Source organism: Fundulus heteroclitus, chromosome 24, assembly GCF_011125445.2.
Source record: "Fundulus heteroclitus isolate FHET01 chromosome 24, MU-UCD_Fhet_4.1, whole genome shotgun sequence".
Taxonomy (NCBI): Eukaryota; Metazoa; Chordata; class Actinopteri; order Cyprinodontiformes; family Fundulidae; genus Fundulus; species Fundulus heteroclitus.
In genome coordinates, this window is record NC_046384.1 from 24,258,938 (window position 1) to 24,279,989 (window position 21,052).

The 21,052-nt window shown below is 40.6% G+C and overlaps 1 protein-coding gene across 2 annotated transcripts in view; it reads right to left on the reverse strand.

The window, feature by feature from the left end:
* Nucleotides 1-21,052, reverse strand: part of LOC105931048 (nck-associated protein 5) — a 178,808-nt gene that overhangs the window by 156,063 nt on the left and 1,693 nt on the right. For both annotated transcript variants that reach the window (XM_036128107.1, XM_036128112.1), the window contains exon 2: nt 7,683-7,785. In XM_036128107.1, coding sequence (XP_035984000.1) covers nt 7,683-7,785 — 103 coding nt within the window. The remainder of the gene's footprint in view (nt 1-7,682; nt 7,786-21,052) is intronic.

Genomic DNA, 21,052 nt, shown 5'->3' on the forward strand with positions numbered 1-21,052 from the left:
AAGGGAAAGATTTAACAGGATATGATGCAATGATCCATAAATTATTATATAATTGTTCTAATAAAAACAGAAGCTGAGCTTCAACTGGATGGAAAAACAAGCAAGTGGCCCTGAAAATTATTAAACCAATTTACAAGCGGATGGTGGCAGCTTAGTCTTAAAGCATATGGTTAACTATAAAGTATTTTCAGACTGGAGTTAAGAGAAAACCAAGGCTGTAATCGCTCACTGTGAGGCTCATGAGAGCGGAAGTGTTCCCATGAGACGAGAGAGGGAAAACTCCCCATGTTCTGCAACTCAAAAGCAGTGAGTGACTCAGAGTTTGCTGGGTTCCCACACCCAAGGCCCCGTGGCTACCCACACATAGCACCCAGGTATGCGCGGTATGTCACCTGCACACAGTGGGAGCCGTCAGAGTCCCGGACAAAAGCCGGTTGCACCCCCCCACCCCAACTCCCACCCCGATAGACTTTATTTAATAACTCAGGATGACATGTGGGATTCTGACATATACGAGAGGCTGCCCACCCAGAACATCCAATGAGCCCCACGCTTTACAACACATTCTCAAGACACACTCAGTGAGCAAGGAGGGAGCACCCTGTAATGCACATGGCGTGAGAAGGAGGCCCGGGTTGGGGACGCCGGCGTCGCTGCATTTCCACCGTACAATTAGACTCAATTAGTTTGAGTTGCTCAGTAATAATATCAAACCTCTTCGTCTGACTGCCTTACAATGCAAGAGCCAATCAGATAGGAGCATTGCTACACGTGCAGGCCGCGGGCCTTTCTCCCCTGCTTAGTTTTATGTCTTCACTCTGCATTGTAACAACCAGCTGTAATGAGAAGGAGAAGGAAATTCAACCTTGCCAAAAAGACTTCATGCCGGAACACAAAATCGTGGTTACTTGCGCTTAAATTTAGCGTGGACCCGACTAATTTGTCTGTTTTGGGACAGTTTTATTGTTTTGGGGCAAATGAGCCAATGAAACAAGCTCCAAACAAGACTGTGGCACCAAATCAGCCTGTAAAAGAGCTCTATATGAGGAGTCGGCTTGACAAAAGCCAGGGAGATTGGGCTGAAATCCTACACTTTGCAGATAAACAGGAAAACACAACCACATGCTGTTTATTCAATACAACTCACAGCTATTCGGCAAGCGTTTAATCAGTAATTTGGAGCACTTGATTATTAACTCTCCCCCTGCAGAGTGTTTTCAATTTGGCCTTTCGTTTATCAATTATCTCTAAGGATGATTGCACTGCTGCACAGATTATACATGCTGCAAGGGAACATGGAGCAGAGAGGACAAAGCAGGGACATGCCTTTGCCAATATGGGTTTCTTTAGGTTGATGAGTGACTTCACAGTTTCTGGAAATCCATCATCTCATCTTAGAAAGCAGCATGTGAGACTGATTTTCTAGATGGAGATCAAACCAAAGCAATCGGGGCAATAAATTAGAAAAGCTGTTATTCTGGCGACATGAACAGGATGCTTGTTGCATCTACTCTAACCTGTAGTCATTAAAAACCTTCCTTAAATGATTACATATCTCCTCACATGTTTTGTTCATTACATTTTAAAGACCTGTACACACCAGATTGGGCACACGAGGTCTGTGTTTGTCGAACCAGATGAAGCAAGGTGGGAAAACTGGCAAAGCTCCTAGCTATCTGGAACTTGTCTGAACTGTTTGCGTATGCTGCTCGACTCAGCACTCCATCCCTGGAAAGCAAAACCTAAAACCTTAAATACTTAAAAGGGAAGAATGGATAGTTTTGGCAAAAAAACTATTTTGTGTCAACTGCACTGCACTGCACCTGCATCATCCCTTAATTTACAAGTTTCAGTCAGTTTTTGTTTTTGTTGACTCTGTCTAATGACCTGGACATAAGTTATGCTGGTACTGGAGAAGTTACCCAATGTGACACTGGTTAGAACCAGTTGTTCATTATATGCTCTGGTAAACTACTGTTGTCTTTAAAGGAGTGCGGTGTACGTTTTAGCCTAATTTGAAATATATTAAGTAATTTTTCAGGGCAATGTACAGCACGGTGCTTCGTGTGGGCTCCCTTGTCAAATGTAACTTGATGTAACTTGAGAGAGTCAGATCTGTCGCTGAATGCATCATGTGACCTAGGTCACATGATGTATAGTAGGTTAAGGCAGTCTGAGCTCAGACTGCCTTAACCTTAACCCTTAACGTAACAACAAAACAAACCAGATCACACACTCACACCTGATCAGACATATTTTTGGTTCTCTGATGTAGGATTCTAGAGGGGTAAATGTGGTCTTGTCTTTACAAGTAGCTCCATGACTTCTCGATCTGCTGGTCCAAAGTGGTCTACCATCAGATTCCAAAACACGGAGGGAGACTAATTAATAATATGACAGTGCAGTGTTGCCACTGACCTTCAGGGATGCTAAACCTGGAAGTTACAGGTCTTGCGCCCCTAGTAGCTAAAAGTTACATGGCGCTGCTTTAACCCAAAGATTAAAATTGAACTTTTAGGTACAATGAAAGTGTAAAACCTGTACCACAATTCATATATTAACCTAAAGTACCCATCTAATATCAAAATCATCTTAAAGACTAGCCCCCAGTTGTGTTTTCTTTAAGTTTGTCTCTTCAATGACAAGGTTAAAAATAATGATTTCTACTTGAAATACAAATTTTGCCTATCATACTTTGGCATTCCAGCTGTCAATCTGAGGAAATGCCCCCCCCCACACACACACACACACACAAACTGAATTGGCTGGATGGGCACTTCTAACACACCATACAGTCAAGATGCTCCCAGAGTTCAATAAAGTTGCGATCTGTGCTGTCTACTCCATTATAGACAGACTACCACATTGACAATGTCTAGACTGTATTTCTGATTAATTTCATCTCATTTTAACTGAATAAAATGGTACTTTCCTTTAAAAAGACATTTTCAGTGACCCTTATATAAATTTCGTTGTAAATATAGGTTAAGCTCTGATATCATCTGTATGTATTACTGATTACTATGGCAAGCTGTTGTGTGGATTCTCATCGTTTGAGCTGAAAGCAAAGACATGTTGCCAAATGTGGTCTTTCTAGTACTTCAAGCTGTCTATCTGACCCAATTTGTAAACCATGGCCAAACTGATTTAGCTATTTAAATTTAGATCTTTAGAAACCAAATCCACTTTAGAAACCTTGGAATCTCTGAACCTTCATTTTATTGGGATAAATTCTCAAAAGTCTAATTTTTCAGTTTAGCAGCAGCCAATGTATCACTTTACTCGTTGCCAAATCCCTGTAGCTTAAAAATAAAAAGCTAAATCTTACTACCCATTTCTATATTTTTTTATTGTCATTATTACTTTTGTATCCTTTTTTCATGATGAGGCTGAACTAAACCCATGCAACAGTTCTGTGTAGAATGAACCCCTGACTGTGTTGACCTACTTAAAGCTTGCTGGCAGCATATACCATCAGCTCGCAAAATGTCCATGCGGGGCCGTTGGGTTTCGCTGTGCACATCCTAGCATGACGAAAGGAGTTTCATCAGCAGGCAGGCATCAAACGATAAAAATAAATAGGGGCAACAGAATCAACCCAGCAACACAGCTGTTACGCAACCCAAGCAGTGCCCCAGTTACTTGCTGTATATGTGCATGGAACACATAAGAGCTGGACAATATGATCCAGATTAGATGATTCGTTAACCAATTGTTGGATTGAAAGGCAAAAAAATAATAATAAACTCAGACTTCTCAGACTATTGATGGATATTTTGTATGACAAGAGGTCACATTTTGACAGATGGCCTTTGGTCACAAGCTCTGTGCTCCTGGAGTAAAATCTCTCATTTTGAAACCCCAAAGACACAATCTCTCTGAATCCAACGGGGTTAAAGTTTAAAGTTTGGCTGGTCCTACCTGGTTTCCAGGTGCAAGGAAAACCAGATCAATGGAAGCATGTCTCCACTGTAAAATGTTTCAAAGTGCTTGTTGCCTCAGATGCCTGAAAAAATGGATGCATCTGAGGCTCATATCCTCACAGGAAAAGTAGTGTTTATGGGACTTGGTGGGTTTATCTGTGCCAGAGGCCAGAGACAGCATGTGCCCCAATTTAAGCGTGGACTAATATACCAGATTAAACTCTAACTGAGCATCCTGCAACCGTGGTTTATCCATATTTCACCGCCTAAGTAACATCCTGTCCAATCAAAGTGATTTGAGCCTGACAAATGGGTCTCTTTGTGTAGTAAATCACGTCAAATATGTGCATATTCAAAGCAAATCCTTCATGTCTGAGTTTTCTGCATTAGATTTGCTGCAGAAATGGAAGCAGTTTGCAATTTTGAATGCTGGACATTTACCAAAAGGGCTCTAGGCTCCTCCGTGTCCCACTATTACAACAACTCAGCTTCCCTGTGCTCCTGCTTCTCTAATAAATCATAGAAGGGAGGGGAATAAAAACAGGCAGATGTAATTTTTTTTATTTTTTTTTTGCATATGATGTGCTGAAAAAAGGGAGAAAAATATGCACGCATGGATAGTCGAGTGGACAAATGTGCGCGTGCTGAATCATAAAGCCATACCGCAAACATGACCCACTTTCAGTCTCACAGCAACTCATGCTTCTGTGTGCTCAGTTTAAACAATTAGAGCCACAGCGTCAAGCAAAAACCGATAAAGAAAAAAACAGCCATCAAACAGCAGACAATGTGGTGCCACCATCCAGACGTCGCCCAATGTGTTGGAGAAAATCAAACATTCACAAAGCTTGAACCGCTGCAGGGAATTAATAATAAATCAGGATGCGTCTCGTCTCGTCAAGTGTGTCGTTGCGGCATTCCTTCCCGACTCAGTCTGTTATCTCAGCTCAAGGGGAAAATGATGGACAGATTCTACAGCTTGATGCCAAGGAATACTGAAAAATGAATCAGTGTGGTAGCTTGATCAATATTTGATAAACATATGATTAGAGGAGTGATCTTTTAATTAGCATGCATGTTTTAAGTTAATATGGTGTAGGGTTAGGGTTATAAGGGAAATAAAAATGCAATGGTCTGAACCTTTAGGAAAGAGAAAGTAAATATTTAACACAAATTGTACAGAAGTTATGTTAACATGGACAAAATTTCACAATAGTATTTAACTGTATTTGGATTAAATAATCGGATCATACCATTTATATGGGCACATAATCAGTTGATTAGATCACAATGTGTGTATATATGCACCTGGCTTTATTCAGAATAGAACCACTCTAACATGCGCAGTTATCACATTGCCCTAAACATCCACAAAAGAAGAACTTCCAGCTTTACTAAACAACAAAAAATAGTAAAAAAGGAGTATTATACGAGTTTGTCTTCCGAGTGCCCAAAATGGCCTTGCGTAATGTTGTAATTACAGTTAAAAAGTTACTGATTAAGCAACAATTTTGAGCTCTTTTATTTTTTTAAACAGAAAGGTTGTATCGGGAGCCCCGACAGTTTAGCTTCCCAACGTATTTCCGCCACTCCACAACGCGGAAATACGTCACGTTTACGTTGGGCGCACATGTGCACTCGGGTCAGTTTGCCACGTTCGGAATAACTTGATCCTCACAGGCATTTATTTGCACGTTGATCAATCAGCATAAACCAGCCCTCTCATTCTGACTGCGATTTCATTCCGATTGAGCTTGATCTGGTCATCATATTCGGATTGCCTTGTTTACATGTTGGATTTTTTTTCGGATCGGCCCTTTATTCCGATTACTTTTGTCCAACGTAACTACTAACTCAGAAAAGTACGTTTACCACTCACATTTTTGTAAACATTTTATTGGATATTTCCATGGGTCAACACTGACGATTTGACACTTTGAAGTAATGTAAGGTAGTCAGGGTACAGCTTGGATAACCATGTATATATACTGTTCCCTCAAAATAACCAAACACACCATCATTAACGTCTAAACCGCTGGCAACAAAGTGAGTACACCCCGAAGTGAAAATGTCCAAATTCTGCTCAACTGGCCATATTCCCTGGTGTGATGTGAAGACAGGTTGCACTCAGAACAGGCCTCACTGTGGTGAAGTTGAGTGTGTGTGCTCAGTGTCAAATCCAAAGGTTGTCTTTTGAAAGTAGAGGTGTGAGTGCTGCCATCACTGCTTTGCAAACTGTATAAAGTAGGTCTGCATGGCTGTCGTACCAGAAGGAACCCTTCTCTAAAGACAATGCACAAGAAAGCTCGCACACACTTTGCTGAAGACAAGCAGACAAAGAACATGGATTATTGGAACCATATCCTGTGGTCTGATGGGATCAAGATTTCAACTTATTTGGTTCAGATGGTAGGAGTGTCAAGGCTGACATGCAATGTCACATAGAGGACCAGGACAACACTGCTTGGTAGACTGAGGTGGTGGTCTCAATTTTTAAGAAATCGGACCAGAAAGTGTGTTTCAGTTCCACTTCTCAACCTCCCTGGGAAAACCTACTCAAGGGTTATGTACATCACCTAGAGTAGGTGAGTTGAATAGTTTAAGGACAGGAACTAGGATATAAACAAGCAGGAGTGCAGTGTTTTTGAAAACCGAAAATATTTCACTTCTCTCTGATATTTGTATGCTTGCTTATTTACATGGTTTCTATAATTTACCAAGATGTTACGATTTCTTCTCAACCTACTGAACCAGAAAACCTGTGCCAGACATCTCATTATCCTCCCAGTAAAAATCTTGAGCAAAGTATCATAAGTATATGAGTATATATATAATTGAATGATAATGGAAAAGAGCCAATGGAAGAAAATAAGTTTGACCTTTAAAGAAGATGCAGAGATACAACAGCTTTCTAAGAACAGCAACGTTTAATTAGGTTTAATCAATTTATCAAGTCTATGTTCACCGGTTTAGCACACAGTTTAACTTCTAGGCACTGCTGCTTGTCAGTGTTAGATTAATCTGGGTTAGGCCAAAAGCCATTATATTATGTCAAGTCAAGAAAGAAAGCTGAACTATGATGGCTTCATTAAAGACTGACGAGAGTAACAAAAAAACTACATCATAAACCCCCAGATGTCGAGCATTTTAACAAATGTCTAAGGTTTTAAATGTTGTATTTATATTTTGAAATCAAACTATTTCCAGCCCTTTGATTTATGATTTCCTGAGCAGTATCTGGATATTTGCTCTAAACAGGAAGGGGTTAAGCTCCTACAGACACAACACAGGAGACAGTGAACGGCTGCACTTGACATTCCAGCTATGAGCCAAAACAAGGTTTCACCTCTGTTATTCACAGGAGTGACCCGGCATTAAGATAAGCTTGTCAGTCACTGGTTTATTTAACCAGAACAGCTCCTAGAAGGCTGCCCATTCTGCCCCGTGCTTAACATTGCCGGGCCTTTAATTTAAGAGCCGTAATGTTTGAAATTCAAGCTATCTGGGAAATTTCTGCTTGCGCTAGGAGGTTAACATCTTTTTGAATAACACGCAACAGAAGTGGATCCTTCCAAAGAAAGAGTTGCTTGAATGCAGGAAATGAAACATGACACTATGAGAACTTCCTAATCTGTTGCTTGGTGAGAAGCGCATTCCAAACAAGCCAAAGAGCGTAGAAGAAAGCAGCAGATCCCAACATTCATTTTAGACATTAAGCTGTTTAATCAAGGACAGTTATAGAATATGGGATTGACTCACCGGTAAGCCACTTTCTAGAGACAATCTCTTTAACTGCTCTCTCCTCTCCAGGTGTCTGTTCATAGCTCCTATGCCCGGCAGTGATCTGCACACCTGGGAAGCCCTGGAGGAAGGATAAAAGGGGAGGTGTGCTGAAAGTCAACAAAGAACGCCTCACGTCCGGCAGGTCACATTTCCGCCTTTGCACGAGATCAGAGTCCAGCTGAAGAGGTGTTACCTGTGGCTCCTTTCAGTTGCTACCTCCTCTTCAGAAATGCTCATTAGCTAAAAGGAAAAGTGGATCTCTTCTTAATTTTGACAGGACGTGTGCTGCTCACTCTCTCCCAGGCTTCCCGCCCTTCCACCCAACCCCAAACCCCCGTGCTTCACCCCTTTGTTTTTCTAACCCTTTCCAAACAGAGCTGGGAACCAGTCGGACCTGGCCTGAATGAGCCTACAGCAAAACACAAACACTTCACTTCATGCATACTACTCTTTTACAAAGAAAATGGGGTTCTAGACTCACTGGGGACAGAGTAAGCTCAACACTTCCTCACTGGTGAGGATGGGGCCAGCAGTTAGCCGTTGTACACCTCGGGGTTGGAAACATACATTTCCAACTGCATTAAAGAGCACACAATTTGGACATGTTTAGCCTTATTTCAACACAACGGCTAATGTTGAGCCACCATAATACCACCTCATCATATCATTACTTGTAGATATCATAAGACAAAAGTGGACAGAAAGCTCAAAAGAAGATGACAGCAAAAGTGAGGGAGGTGCATGCATGTCTGGCATGTACTGGTTGTTTTCTAAATGTGACAACATTACGTCTGCAATTAGGAGCAGGGCTGCAAGACCATTTCCTCTGAAGCGAAAACCCAGGCCTCACTAAAAATCTCCCAAAACATAGTAGGAGTATATTGTGTGATCCAATAAAATCAAGGTTAAACTTTTGGATAGGAATTTCATACATTATTTGGCTCCAAAACAAAAACACTCCACATCTCCAGAAGAACCCAAAACCCACAATGAAACACGGTGGTGGTTGCATGATGCTGTGGGGTTACTTTTCTTCACATGGAAGAGTTTGATGTTGTTGTGTGTTTTGTTTTTGTCTAGTTGAACAACATTCTTAACTGTTCCAAACAAAAGTCAGGTTTGACCCAAAACGTTCAGTTGTCTGCCAGAAAGTTCCAGATGGTCCAAGCATGAATCTAAAATAAAGTGGCACCATTTAACGTTTAGCCACCAGGGGCACTAGACCTATCATTTCCAGGTTTAGTGCCCCTGAAGGTCACTGACAACACTACACGTACACAAAGTTAAACATTCTCCCTCAGTGTTTAGGAATCTGATGGCCGACCACTTTGGACCAGCATATTGAGAAGTCATTGAATTACTTGTAAAGACAAAGCCACATTCACCCCTTTAGATCAAATCCTACACCAGACAACCAAAAATAGGTCTGATCAGGTAAGTGTCATATTTAGTTTATTTTGTTTGGTTTGTTGTTGTTGTTGTTTGAATGGGTCATGTGACCCAGAGACCCGCTTTATGTCACATGACCCATTCAGCAACAGATCCGACCCTCTCAAGTTACATAGGCGAGTTTTTGAGCTGCCCACACAGACCATAAATATGCATTGAGTGCTGTATATTGACCTGAAAAATTACTTAATAAACCTCATATTAAGCTAATACTTGGATCAAAACTTACACAGTCCTGCATTAACAAATTTTTATTTATTTATTTTTTACTTTTTTGAATGGTCTAGTCAAAGTCTGGAACTAAATCAGGCAGATAATCTGTAGGTTCACCTGATTATTATTAAACCATGTTTATTTTTTCCCCAGAACAATTTTCTTCCTTTAGTTGATTTCTACAGGTTAAATGCTACAATAAAGGTGGAAAAGAAATGTAAAAGTCATAGAAAATGCCTTTTTAAACAGAGGTCTGTACACTTTTTAGATCAACTGTATTTGCTTTGTCCAAATTTGTCCAAAATTGTACCATATTGTTCAAGTGGGCCATTTCCCCTCCAACTCCCTTCTCCAATCACACATCCCAAACAGTGCCCTGCACCTCTGCTGTAGGCTGGATCCGTTACACCCCGTCTGAGGCTTCATCGGCATGACTGCACTTGTCAAACATCAGCACACATCAACACGACATGTTCCATCCACCGCCTATCTGCTAGGTCCGAGCTTATCGACACACGATGCGGCAAAACATCAAGCTGCTGAGGCTCGCTGCTGATGTTTGTACTTCTAAATGAGCACTCCCCCATTTTTGAATCGCTCAGGGGACAATCCCATACAGGAGGAAGTTGCCTAATCAGTGAACAGGATGTGGGACACAGTGGTGTCTTTAATGATGCAGAAACATTAGATTCATGCCTGTCTCGTTTGCTCTGGCTCCGGGACAACAAATTGAGTGAGTGTATACGACTGGCGAAATGTTGGTTTATATTTGGATGTGAATTCAGTTTCCACTGAGATTAGGAGAGGAAACAGACCCAACAGACACTCTTGGATTCAAAGATTAGGTGAGGAGAGTTCAGTGAGATTGAAAGTCAATGATTAAAATGGATTATAGAATTGCACAAACCCGGCTAAGAGAAAGCATGATGCTTTTCCTTAACGTATAGTGACCGTAGACAAATCAGAAGCAATAAAGAATAAACCAAACACCTTAAAAGCCAGATGTCAGGGACATTCAGATAAAGGCAGGTCATAAAGTGCAAGAACACTCCTACAGCTGACATTTAAACAAACTGAGTCAGCATGTGTCTTTCTGTTGCCAGCAGCATTTCAGACCATTACATAAATGAGGAGGTTATGTTTGTGCAGAGAAAATAATGATTTTGTTTCTTAATTAAACTATGCTGCAAGTACCATTACTAAAAATACATAATGACTTGTACTGAATCTAATGCACAGAAAATTCATCAGGTGAGATATTCTGAATGTTCCACAGTTATGATTGAATTACATACAACTTAGTTATGATTTGTTTTAAGTTAGCTTTTTGATTTTAGATGTCTATAAGAAACTGCATTTCTCTTTGATACACATATCAAATTTTTAGACTGGGCACAGTTTTACAAAAGTGGTAATCTGGACCTCATCCTTGAACTATTCCCTGGGCAGAAATCTGACTGACTGAAAGTCATGGTAATGGCTGTGGTCCCATGGTGTAAAAAACAGCCCCAAGGCCAATTTTCCGCAGACTACCAACTTGTTGACTGTCCACAGATGTATTAAAGGGGAAATGAAACACTTAGAGTCCTGGCCTGGACAAATGGTGTTTTAAACATATAACGACAGGATCCATTGACAAAACCTGATTCAGTATCCAACTGAAGTTGATCCAAAGAGCAAAGTTAAGCCATTAAAAGTCTTGCCATTTTGCTAAATTCAGCTTGAGATGCAGTTTTCATTACAGCCCAGTGGTGGTCCTCTTACTAGACTGACTCATGATTGCCCTCCTTCCACCACAAATTCCAGTGATTTACACCAAAAGCAATTACAGATATGTTCAAGCAGTGTGGTGTTGACCAAAGTGACACGCGTCAACCCCTATAGGCCCACACACCTCCCATCCGGACCCCCAGCCAATGACTGAGCATGCCAGTGGGGTGGAAAGGATATAATCAAAGGAGGCCAGGAGGACGCTGACATCTGGGAGTCTTTGTGTTGCCGGCCTAATTAGATGCCAGGGTGTAGGGAGGAGACGAGGCAGGATGGTGTGTCTGTGTGCAGCGGGGTGGTTGTTTGAGGTGGGAAGGCTGAGGGTGTGGGGGGGGGGGGTACTTTTTTTTTAACATCTGCTCCAGGAACAAGGGAGGACCCAGCTGAGGTCACAAAGCCCCAGACAGCTTCAAACTATACCAGGGATAATGTGAGGGGGATAACAGCTTAATGATAACACTTAAAGCTATTGAGAGATCACGGTTCTGAAAGCAGACTGTGTGCCTTGCAAATAAATGGTGATAATAAGCACAGATTGTCAATGAATATGGATCCTCGTGGTTTAGATTTGATACTGTTCCTTTGTCAGATGGGATGACTTAAGCAGCTGGGAATGAAAAGGGATTGGCTTTCCCCTGTTTCTGAAGCTCCAAATAGAAAGACCCGACTGCAGAACAATCATAGTTGTTCTTAATTTGTAATGTTTTGAATTTATTCTGGTGGCTCAATTTCAGATTTAACTCTACCAGATTGGGTTAAAAATCTGGGTAGGTTTCCCAAATTTGGATAAATAGTTTTGATCCATCTCTGCACGACGTTGGAGGTTTATTTCCACCTTATTATTTGGTTAAACAATGAAAATGTTGCTCAACTGTTTAGCAATTTGTGTTGATTGAAACTGCCTGAATGGCTCTGTAGAACTGAAATAATTAGACTCACTGGCAAAAACAATGAACCACCCAGAGGGAGATTTGGACCTAATTCGGTATGCATGCAGACCAACTATGGGTACATAAATGATTTGCTTTGTAAGTAGTTGGCATGTCTAGAACAGAGGTATAAGTGCATGCAACTGTCTTACATTCAGAATCTGGAACACCCAACCGAGCCAACAACTATCGGGGCACATGAAAAACCCAAAATTCAACTCTCGTATATCTCCATGAAGTGTAGGTAACATCCATGAGACACCTTTGCTCTGACTGTTGGATGCTTCTGCAACTGTCTGGTAGCACTGTTACTCTGTTTCTCATTCTTGCGCTGATGTGCTTAGCCACCAATGGTAGATATCAAGGTTTTGTAATGGTTTTATGTACATATAATGCACTGAAAAAATATTCCTCAGTTAATTTTAGAGATAATAACTTACAGTGGTGGCTTCAGACCATCATGAGTCTCTACAACTTGGTGGAAAGCATTCCAACTTTGCGCCATTCCATTGTAAAGCTTTGGAACAATGGCTAATTTCCATCGACCTGTGTTGTCCCAGTGAACTAGATATTAACACTTCCAGTGTTCTCTTGGTGAAAATCTACAGACATCTTATATTCCCTCCAATTACCCTTCTAGTGAAGCATTCTGCAAATTGGTTTTTATATCAACGGATTCTATCCAAATTCATCAAAGTTTTTGATTAAAAAAAGTAAAATATTATGGCGGAGATTACTCACAATCTTGCAGAGGAAGAATTAAACCAATAGGACGGATGGAATACCCAACCATATAAACATGTTGATCATTGTGACCTATCCTAAGATGTTAAGTTATTCTCAAAGTGGTTGACTCCCTATCGGGGCAATTTAGATCCAAGTTTAGTCCCTGGTTTCATTATAATGCTATAAACTTTTGAATTTTGGTAGGACAAACGCACAGCTGTTAAGCTTGCTATATACTCCATGAGAACAAATATGTATTTATTTTACCATAGGCGAGGTGGGAAGAACACACAAAAATGTTTGTTTTGGCTCTGTCTTTTCATACTGCACGAGACACTCAGCTGCAGAAGTCAGCTCACGTCAATGAAGATCAGGGCGGGGGGGGGGGGGCACGTGGAGAGCTGGCAGACACATAAATGCCCACGGTGTGCTCTGGTGCTATTTGTAAAGACTGCGAACACCGGGGACGTGCGATGCTACGCGGGCGGGACTGCCACGCGAGGTTAATGTACAGAGTAAAAGCTGCAAGTGAGCAGAATTAGCATGTTTGACTGCTTAAACCACCAGAGTCAAACTGGTGGGACAGCACAACTGCAGTTCGACAGACATGTGAGGCATTTCAGCTTTTCCAACTTATACACGCCTATCTAAATGCTGTCCAATCACAGTACAGTAGTCGGACACCCCTTGAGAAAAAAGTTGTGGCCAGACATTGTGGCGCTTTCTACAGGTATTTTAGCTTCTTCCCACAGTTCAAAAATATGAATGTTAGGTTTATTGGTCTCTCCTAATAGCACATAACAGTCAGTAGCTATGTTTACATGGACAAAAGTAATCGGAATAAAGGGCCGATCCAAATAAACATCCATTATGTAAACAAGCCAATCAGAATATGATGATCAGATAAAGCTCAATGTGAATGAAATTGTAATCCGAATGAGAGGGGTGGTTTATGCCGACTGATAATCCAATCAAAGTGCATATATGCTTATCAGGCTCAATGTATTGCGAATGTAGAAAACTGACCCGAGTGTGCATGTGCGCCCGTCGTAAACGTGATGTATATCCACCTTGGTGAGTGGAGGAAATACATCGGGAAGCAAAACTATCGGAGCTCCCGATAAAACCTTTCTGTTCAAAAAAATTAAAGGGCTCAAAACTGTTGCTTACTCAATAACATTACAACCATAATTAGCACATTGTGCAAGTCCAGCCTGGATGCTCAGAAGACAAATGAACTAGTACAATACTGCTTTGTTTGCTATTTTTGTAGTTTAGCAAAGACAAAACATCTGTGGGCAATTTTACTGCGCATGTCAAAGTGGTTCTATTCTGAATAAAGCCAGGTTCATATACACGCACATTATGGTTGGATTAATTGATTGTGTGCCCATATAAATGCTGCAATCCGATTATTTAATCAGAATACATTTTAATCTGATCAAGAAATTTGTAAAAACCTGTGATGCCTGTCTAGGGTCCCCTCTCACTCAGGGACTGTCAAGGATAAACAGCAATAGGCAATAGATGAATGAAACCTTACAATTTCTTGAAACATCTGGTAGTCAAAAAAACATGTTAAGAGTGATCAGACTACCAAAATGAGCAGTAATACTGTCCTTTGTACCTAAAGCAGTCATTCATTCTCACATCTGTTACAGTCTGCACAAATAAGAAATTCTTATCACTGAAGGCCCACAGTGCTTATCTCCTTTTCCTATTTGAAAAAAAAAATATTTAATTGAGCAATAGCTATAGTGTAAACACCAATGAAAGAATCTCCTTTGATCTGCAGTCTTGAATAGCCTTCATTGTGAATCGATGTGGCCATGGGTTATACATTAAGCTATGTGTGAAATAATGGAACAAATACATTTAAGCAAATATTTAAATGGCCATCTGGAAGAAAAGAACACAGAAGGCAGAGCCAAAGACTTAATAGGAACTTGTAGTCTGCATGAGTTTTCAATTATCGCCATTGTCTTTTATGAGCCTTCAGAAAATGTAGAGCTGTGAATCAAAAGCCTGATGGCTAAATAGTGTTTCTGTAATCAATACCCCCTAAAAAGAGCACATGCCAGGATATGCCAGGACCAGAAAATGGATGGAAGGGGAGATTGGACATTGATTGGTGCACCCCCAATTGCCCCAGGAACCAATTCATTTTGTCTCCATGCCCCGTGCCTGGTTTGAATGAGAGGGTAGCTGAAAAGAGGTCAGCAAAGAGGCAGCCCCCCTCCCTCTGGGTGCAGGACCTGGCTCTCTCTTCATTTGATTTTCCAAATGATTTATCCAGATTGTCATGTCTTGAGAAGAGAATGACTGACTTGGAAAATGATACATTTGACTCGATCATTTAATTTGCCTGCTTACTTGGAAGGAGGATGGAGGGGGAGGTTGGAGGTAGCCACTATTACTTTCCATTCATTGAGCAGAAAATTGAAGCATGAAGTGTCTGATGTGAGGTTTACGGTGTGGACAGAGCAGAGTAGTCCATTTGTGTTCTAGCAGGACGGATGGACTACACTGGTTGGGTGTTTGGAGTCCCTCTGCTGGCTGGCTTGTCTGATACTGTTTTCACATGTGGAACAATACAGCTGACAACCCCAGTTGGTCCCCAGCATTGCTTTCTCTTACTGCGGGTAAATTACTTATTATGTAGAATATTATGTCTAGATGTCAAAGACTGTCCTCATTGGTGCTGTCACCCTCTAAAAGTGATCTGGGTTATTCTGAATAATGAATACATGTAGGCATCACTCAGTTGCTGAAGATTTGTCTGCTGAGCATCCATAACATGAATCTCCTGTTCCACCACACCTCAAAGGAGAACTGCTTGACTGAGATTTTGTTACTGCGTAGGCCTTTGAAGTACGGTCAACTCATTGTTGTGTTCAAGAAACCAGTTTTGAGATTACTTGGGCTATGTGACACGGTTCCTTCATTTTGTTAGATGTAGCTACCAGAAGGTGGACAAATTATGTTCATTAAAGGATAAACATGATCAGCAAAAAAAAAAAAAAAAAAAAAAACAGCTCAGTTAGGCTGTGCTGTACAATCAATGGTAAGTGTTACTAAGAGGCTCAAAGTCTCCCAAGAAAATATTCCCCACACCCTTAAACCACCACCAGCCATCACATTGTTAACCATTGATACAAGATGATATGGATCCATATTTGTTTATGTTGTTTGTGTCAAGTTATAAATGTTGCAGCTCAAATCAGGACTGACCAGACTAGGAAACATTTCCCCAAACCATTATAGCTCCACTTTGTTGAGCTTGTGGGAATTGTATACTTGTTTCCTGCTCTTAGCTTACATAAGAGGCACCTGGTGCAGTCTCCTGCTACTGTAGGCCATCTTCTTCAAGGTTCAATGTGTCATGTCATGTGATAGGAAATAGAGTTTATCACAAATTATCACACATATGTATTAAGTACATGTTTATCCCAAAATCCCCCCCTCCCCCTCCCTAGGTGCTAACTCAATAAATACATACAGGTTTTATTGAAAAAAGAAAATAATTAGAACTTATGATAAATTATGATAAATTATTAAACACCTTTAGAATATTAGGTGAAATTTACTAAAGTATTGAGAGAAATTAAACAAAATCAAATCAGCTATTTCATTTAATTTAATTCCAAGAGAGTGAGCATATTCCTTTACCAAATTCAAATTAAGGTTGCATACCCTTCGCTCCCATTTCCAAGAGTGTCTAACCTACATTTGACTAGGCTAACCTGTTCAGAAAAGCTGGTCCAACACAAGTAAGGCGCCGATGTTTCAGCCCTTGAAGACAAAGCTTAAAAGACTGAAAAGACCGGTTCTCTTATGTTACACTAAGCAAACACCTAAATTACCTCTTGACCTAAAACTGTGTCAAACAAGACAAAGGGAAACAAACTGCTAACAAGAAAAGGCCTTTCTTTGACACATTTAGTGATAGAGATTCTGTCTGAGCTTGTCCGAGCAGCTTTAAATCTTGTTTAGTCAGCAGTGCTTAGCAGGGAATTTTGATGTGGGGTTGAGCAGAAGGGAGGGGTTGAAGGTCCAGTGGAAAATAAAGGAAAACAATGACTACAATGTTGTCATCCCACTCATAAGGGGAGTCCCTGCAGCTCCCTATGCGTATCTCATCACATGCTTAGGATGCTTTAATACACATCCTGGGAAAAAAAGATAAAATGAACTTCCTGTTGTGGGACCTGCAACTGCAACCTGGTGTATTTCAGCTGGCAGCATGACTCTCTGCTGAACTCTCTCATGATAGTATTGCATTTAGAAAGAAATTCAAGAACAACATGCAGGACTCCCAAGGGTGATGCAGAAAGCCAAGAGAGGGCAGAGGAATTTTTCCAGCCATTGTCAAAATATACAACTGTGCCCCCTCACCCCCCTTAGCTAGGTATGTGAGCATCATGCGATGGCAGCTCATCAGTAAACTGAACACGTGCATTTCATCAGCAGACTGCTGACAGCTTGAGAAACAACAGAGTGTTTATGCTTGTGAATGTTTTCCACTTGAGCTTTTTCTCTCAAAGAGAACTATTGTACACATTGGTTTGATGTGAAACCAAGCACAAACACATAATTTTTACTCACAACAACTTATTGTAAGTGCCAAATAAGGGACAGTTTAATGGGGAAACACTGAAGTTCTTGTTTGATTAAGAAATGTACACAAAGCAAGTCTTCTTTTGAAAAAATATAATGTCATTAGCAGGCAATAATTTATCTTTTGGGAACAGAGGAATAAATAAAGATTACAGTTTGTCTGAATTCTAATTTTCCATTCTTAACAATTGTTTTTGCCCCAAAATAAAATAAATATGTGCCACATAAATACAACTACACTAGCTTTACCATGGCTAAAATATTATAAATATTTCTTTAGACCATCTGGCATTTTAGACTAAAATGTACACAAAAGATAAGACAAAATGCAGCATTAAAATTATGAAATATTTTTGTATTTTCTGCTAATATTAATGTACCGGTGTCTAATTGTCAATTTAAATCATTATGCCTTAACCTATAACCCAGACTGTGTTTAATTTTTATAGCATTTATTTTAAACTCTAACTAATGAGCTCCATTAGAACTTTTTGGTAGTGTAACTTTTTTGTAATGTAAATTAATTTTCACACTATAAAAGGGGTTACTTTTGAAGATACCTGCAATAATTTTGCTTTATTTTGTTTTTTGCTTCATGAAGCAAACACCGAACATCAGCTAGCAAACTAGCAATGTTTGTGAATAAATTGAATTGTGTTAACTTTTTCTAGTGCTTTTATAGTACTTTGTATATATCTAGCTAGTATGCTACCTAGCAACATTTTGTTTCCTTTATTCAGTTATTTTTTTACTAATTTACGAAGTTTTTATTAATTAATATGTTACTTAGCAATGTGAAACTGTGTCTTAGTAAGTAAATGCATGCAGTGTGAACCCTTGTGAACAATAATTTTACAGGTTTAAACTTATCTAGATCTTGCTAGACAGCCAATAACCATCAGCTAACCAGCTAGCATTATTAATCAAAAACAAAGCTAGTTTGCAAACTACTTGTACAGAAGTTAGCATAAATTTCTGATGGTGTTAGTGCTTGATAGACAGAGATTCAACCCTGGAGTCTACAGATCGCACCGGCCACTGAAACCGAACATTATACCACCTCATCTACACCAAAACTACACTTACCCCCCACCCCCTTTATCACCAGTCAAATGAACAGTAATCCAGAAGCAGCTGTGATCGTTGCTGGAGACTTTAGTCATGTTGAACTACAAGCTGTCCTCCCCCATAAATCCATTAAATTTCTGACCAGAGACAATAAAATATTAGATCAGTGGTTCCCAAACTTCTCTTGGTGCCCCCCCATTATTTCAAAGAAAGTTTTGGCATCCGCTCCAACCAATCTTTTTGACAGTTGTTATAAATCAGCGCACTCTGCTGGCGGTTAAACAGCCTGGTGGACCCTCGTTTCTTTTACCCATAAGCAAACTCCCCTTTTTTCCTTGTTCTGAACAAAGAAAAGCCAACTGCATTAAAACATATAACAATAAAATAAACTGCAATCTTCTTTAAATCACAAAACTATTCAATTCAGTTCAATTCAATTTTATTTATATAGCGCCAATTCAAGAAACATGTCATCTCAAGGCACTTTCCAAAGTCAAATTCAATTAGATTATACAGATTGGTAAAAAAAAAAATGCCTGTCTAAGGGAACCAATGGAAGTCTCGACAAGCAGCATTCACTCCTCCTGGAGAAGCGTATAGCCACAGTGACAGTCGTCTGCATTGTCCATGGCTTTGCAGCAATCCCTCATACTGAGCAAGCATGAAGCGACAGTGGAAGAAAAACTCCCCTAAAACAGGAAGGAAAAGCCTCCAGCAGAACCGGGCTCAGTATGGTCATCTAGTCTGTAAGTTTGCTATAAATCACTTTTAAAGTGTAATTATTGTAACTTTAACTGTCTAATTTATTGTATAATTTCAGCATTTCCATCAATATATATATTTTAAATAATCTCTCCAAATTAGTTATTTCTCCAGTCCATGTCTACCATGCCCCCCCCCCTCCCGCTATTACACTAACCACCTTAGGAACCACTGTATTAGATCAAGTTTACTGCAATATCCCATTAGTATATAAAACATCTGCAGCTCCGTATTCTGGATCATCAGATCACATCTCTGTGGACCTGATCCCTGCCTAGAGACCACTGATCTGCAGAACCAAACCTGTGACCAAATCCATTCAGGTTTGGACTGAGGAGGCCTGCTCAGCTTTACAGGACTGCTCTGAAAACACAAACTGGGAAGTGTTTAAAGAGGACGCTGACTTACGAAGTTACACACCGTCTGTGCTGTCTTATATTCACTTCTGCACTGATGCGGTCCTTACCACAAAGAGTGTTTTCTAACCAGAAACCATGGGTGGACAGCATCATTCAGATCAAGAGGCAAACTGGCACACAGCGGAGCTAGAAGTGAACTCAAAAAAGGAATCCAGAAGGCAAAGCACAGGTTTAAACAGTGCATTGAGGACCACTTCAGCAGCAACAACCCACGCAACATGCGGAGAGGCATCAGGACCATCATGAACAACAGGCCAGCAGCTCTGCAATGACCCAGCTCTCCCTGACACCTTAAACAGTTTTGACTCTCCAAACCTGTGTCTAATGTGGAAATCTGTGATTCTGGCGTTTCGGACCATATGTTTGTTTTATTTGACGTAGCTTTTCAACAACTTTTATTTAAACCTTGTGCCCCTGCTCAACGTTGTCGGACTTTTAACCCATTATCTGCCGCTCAATTCTCCGTGGCCTTTAAGCAGCTCTCTGTCCCTCCTGATGTTTCCTCCTCTGTAGATGAGAAGTTTATCTCCTGGTTTGATTCTTCTTGCCAAACAATCTTGGACTCTGTGGCTCCGCTAAAAACCAGGCAGCTAAGGTCTAGACCTGAGCCGTGGTTGAATGAGAGGACTCGTGCTGTCAGGAGAGAAAGTTGCAGAGTGGAGCAGACTTGGCAAAAAGACAAACTTCAGGTTTCGCATCACATCATGAAGGACTGTTGGCGTCAGTATCAGAACAGCGTTAACAAGGCGAAAATAACTTATTTGGAAAATGTTGTGTTACTGAACAGACATAACCCACGTGTTGAACACCATTGACTCTGTTCTTAACCCTCCTCAGAACCCTTGCTTAGAAGCATCGTTTGATTTGTGTAATACTTTCTTAAAGTTCTTTATTGAAAAGGTTGTTGCCACAAGGGCTCTGATTATCCCCCCTGACTCTGACCCTTCTGGCTCAGCCTCTTGCTCTGCAGCTTTTAGACAGTTTTAACCTGTGCCTCTTTCTTTTGCAAATGACATGGCCTTTTCAGCCCGTTTCAGAGAGCAGCCTAATTCCCAAGTTCTGTGGATCTGCTTTGGTCTTATTTTACAGCTGTGGTTCTGGACACAGCGCGAGCCAGGACCCCCGCCCTCCAGCGCTTCCTGCATGTTAAAATCAATAGGACAGTAGCTGTGTCATGCTATTTTGATCAGTTTTAATAACCTAACCGCTCTGAAAAACTGCTTATCTACCAGCTGAAGCTCCCTTAGAAAACAAGTGTGCATGCGCTTCATCTTCCGAAAAAGCGGTTGCTATATGAGTGGTGCGTTTAATGCAATGGGACGTTATACAACTAATCCACAGATGTCAAAAAACCCCACATGGGATTGTGAGTGATATAGGTTTTTCATGTATT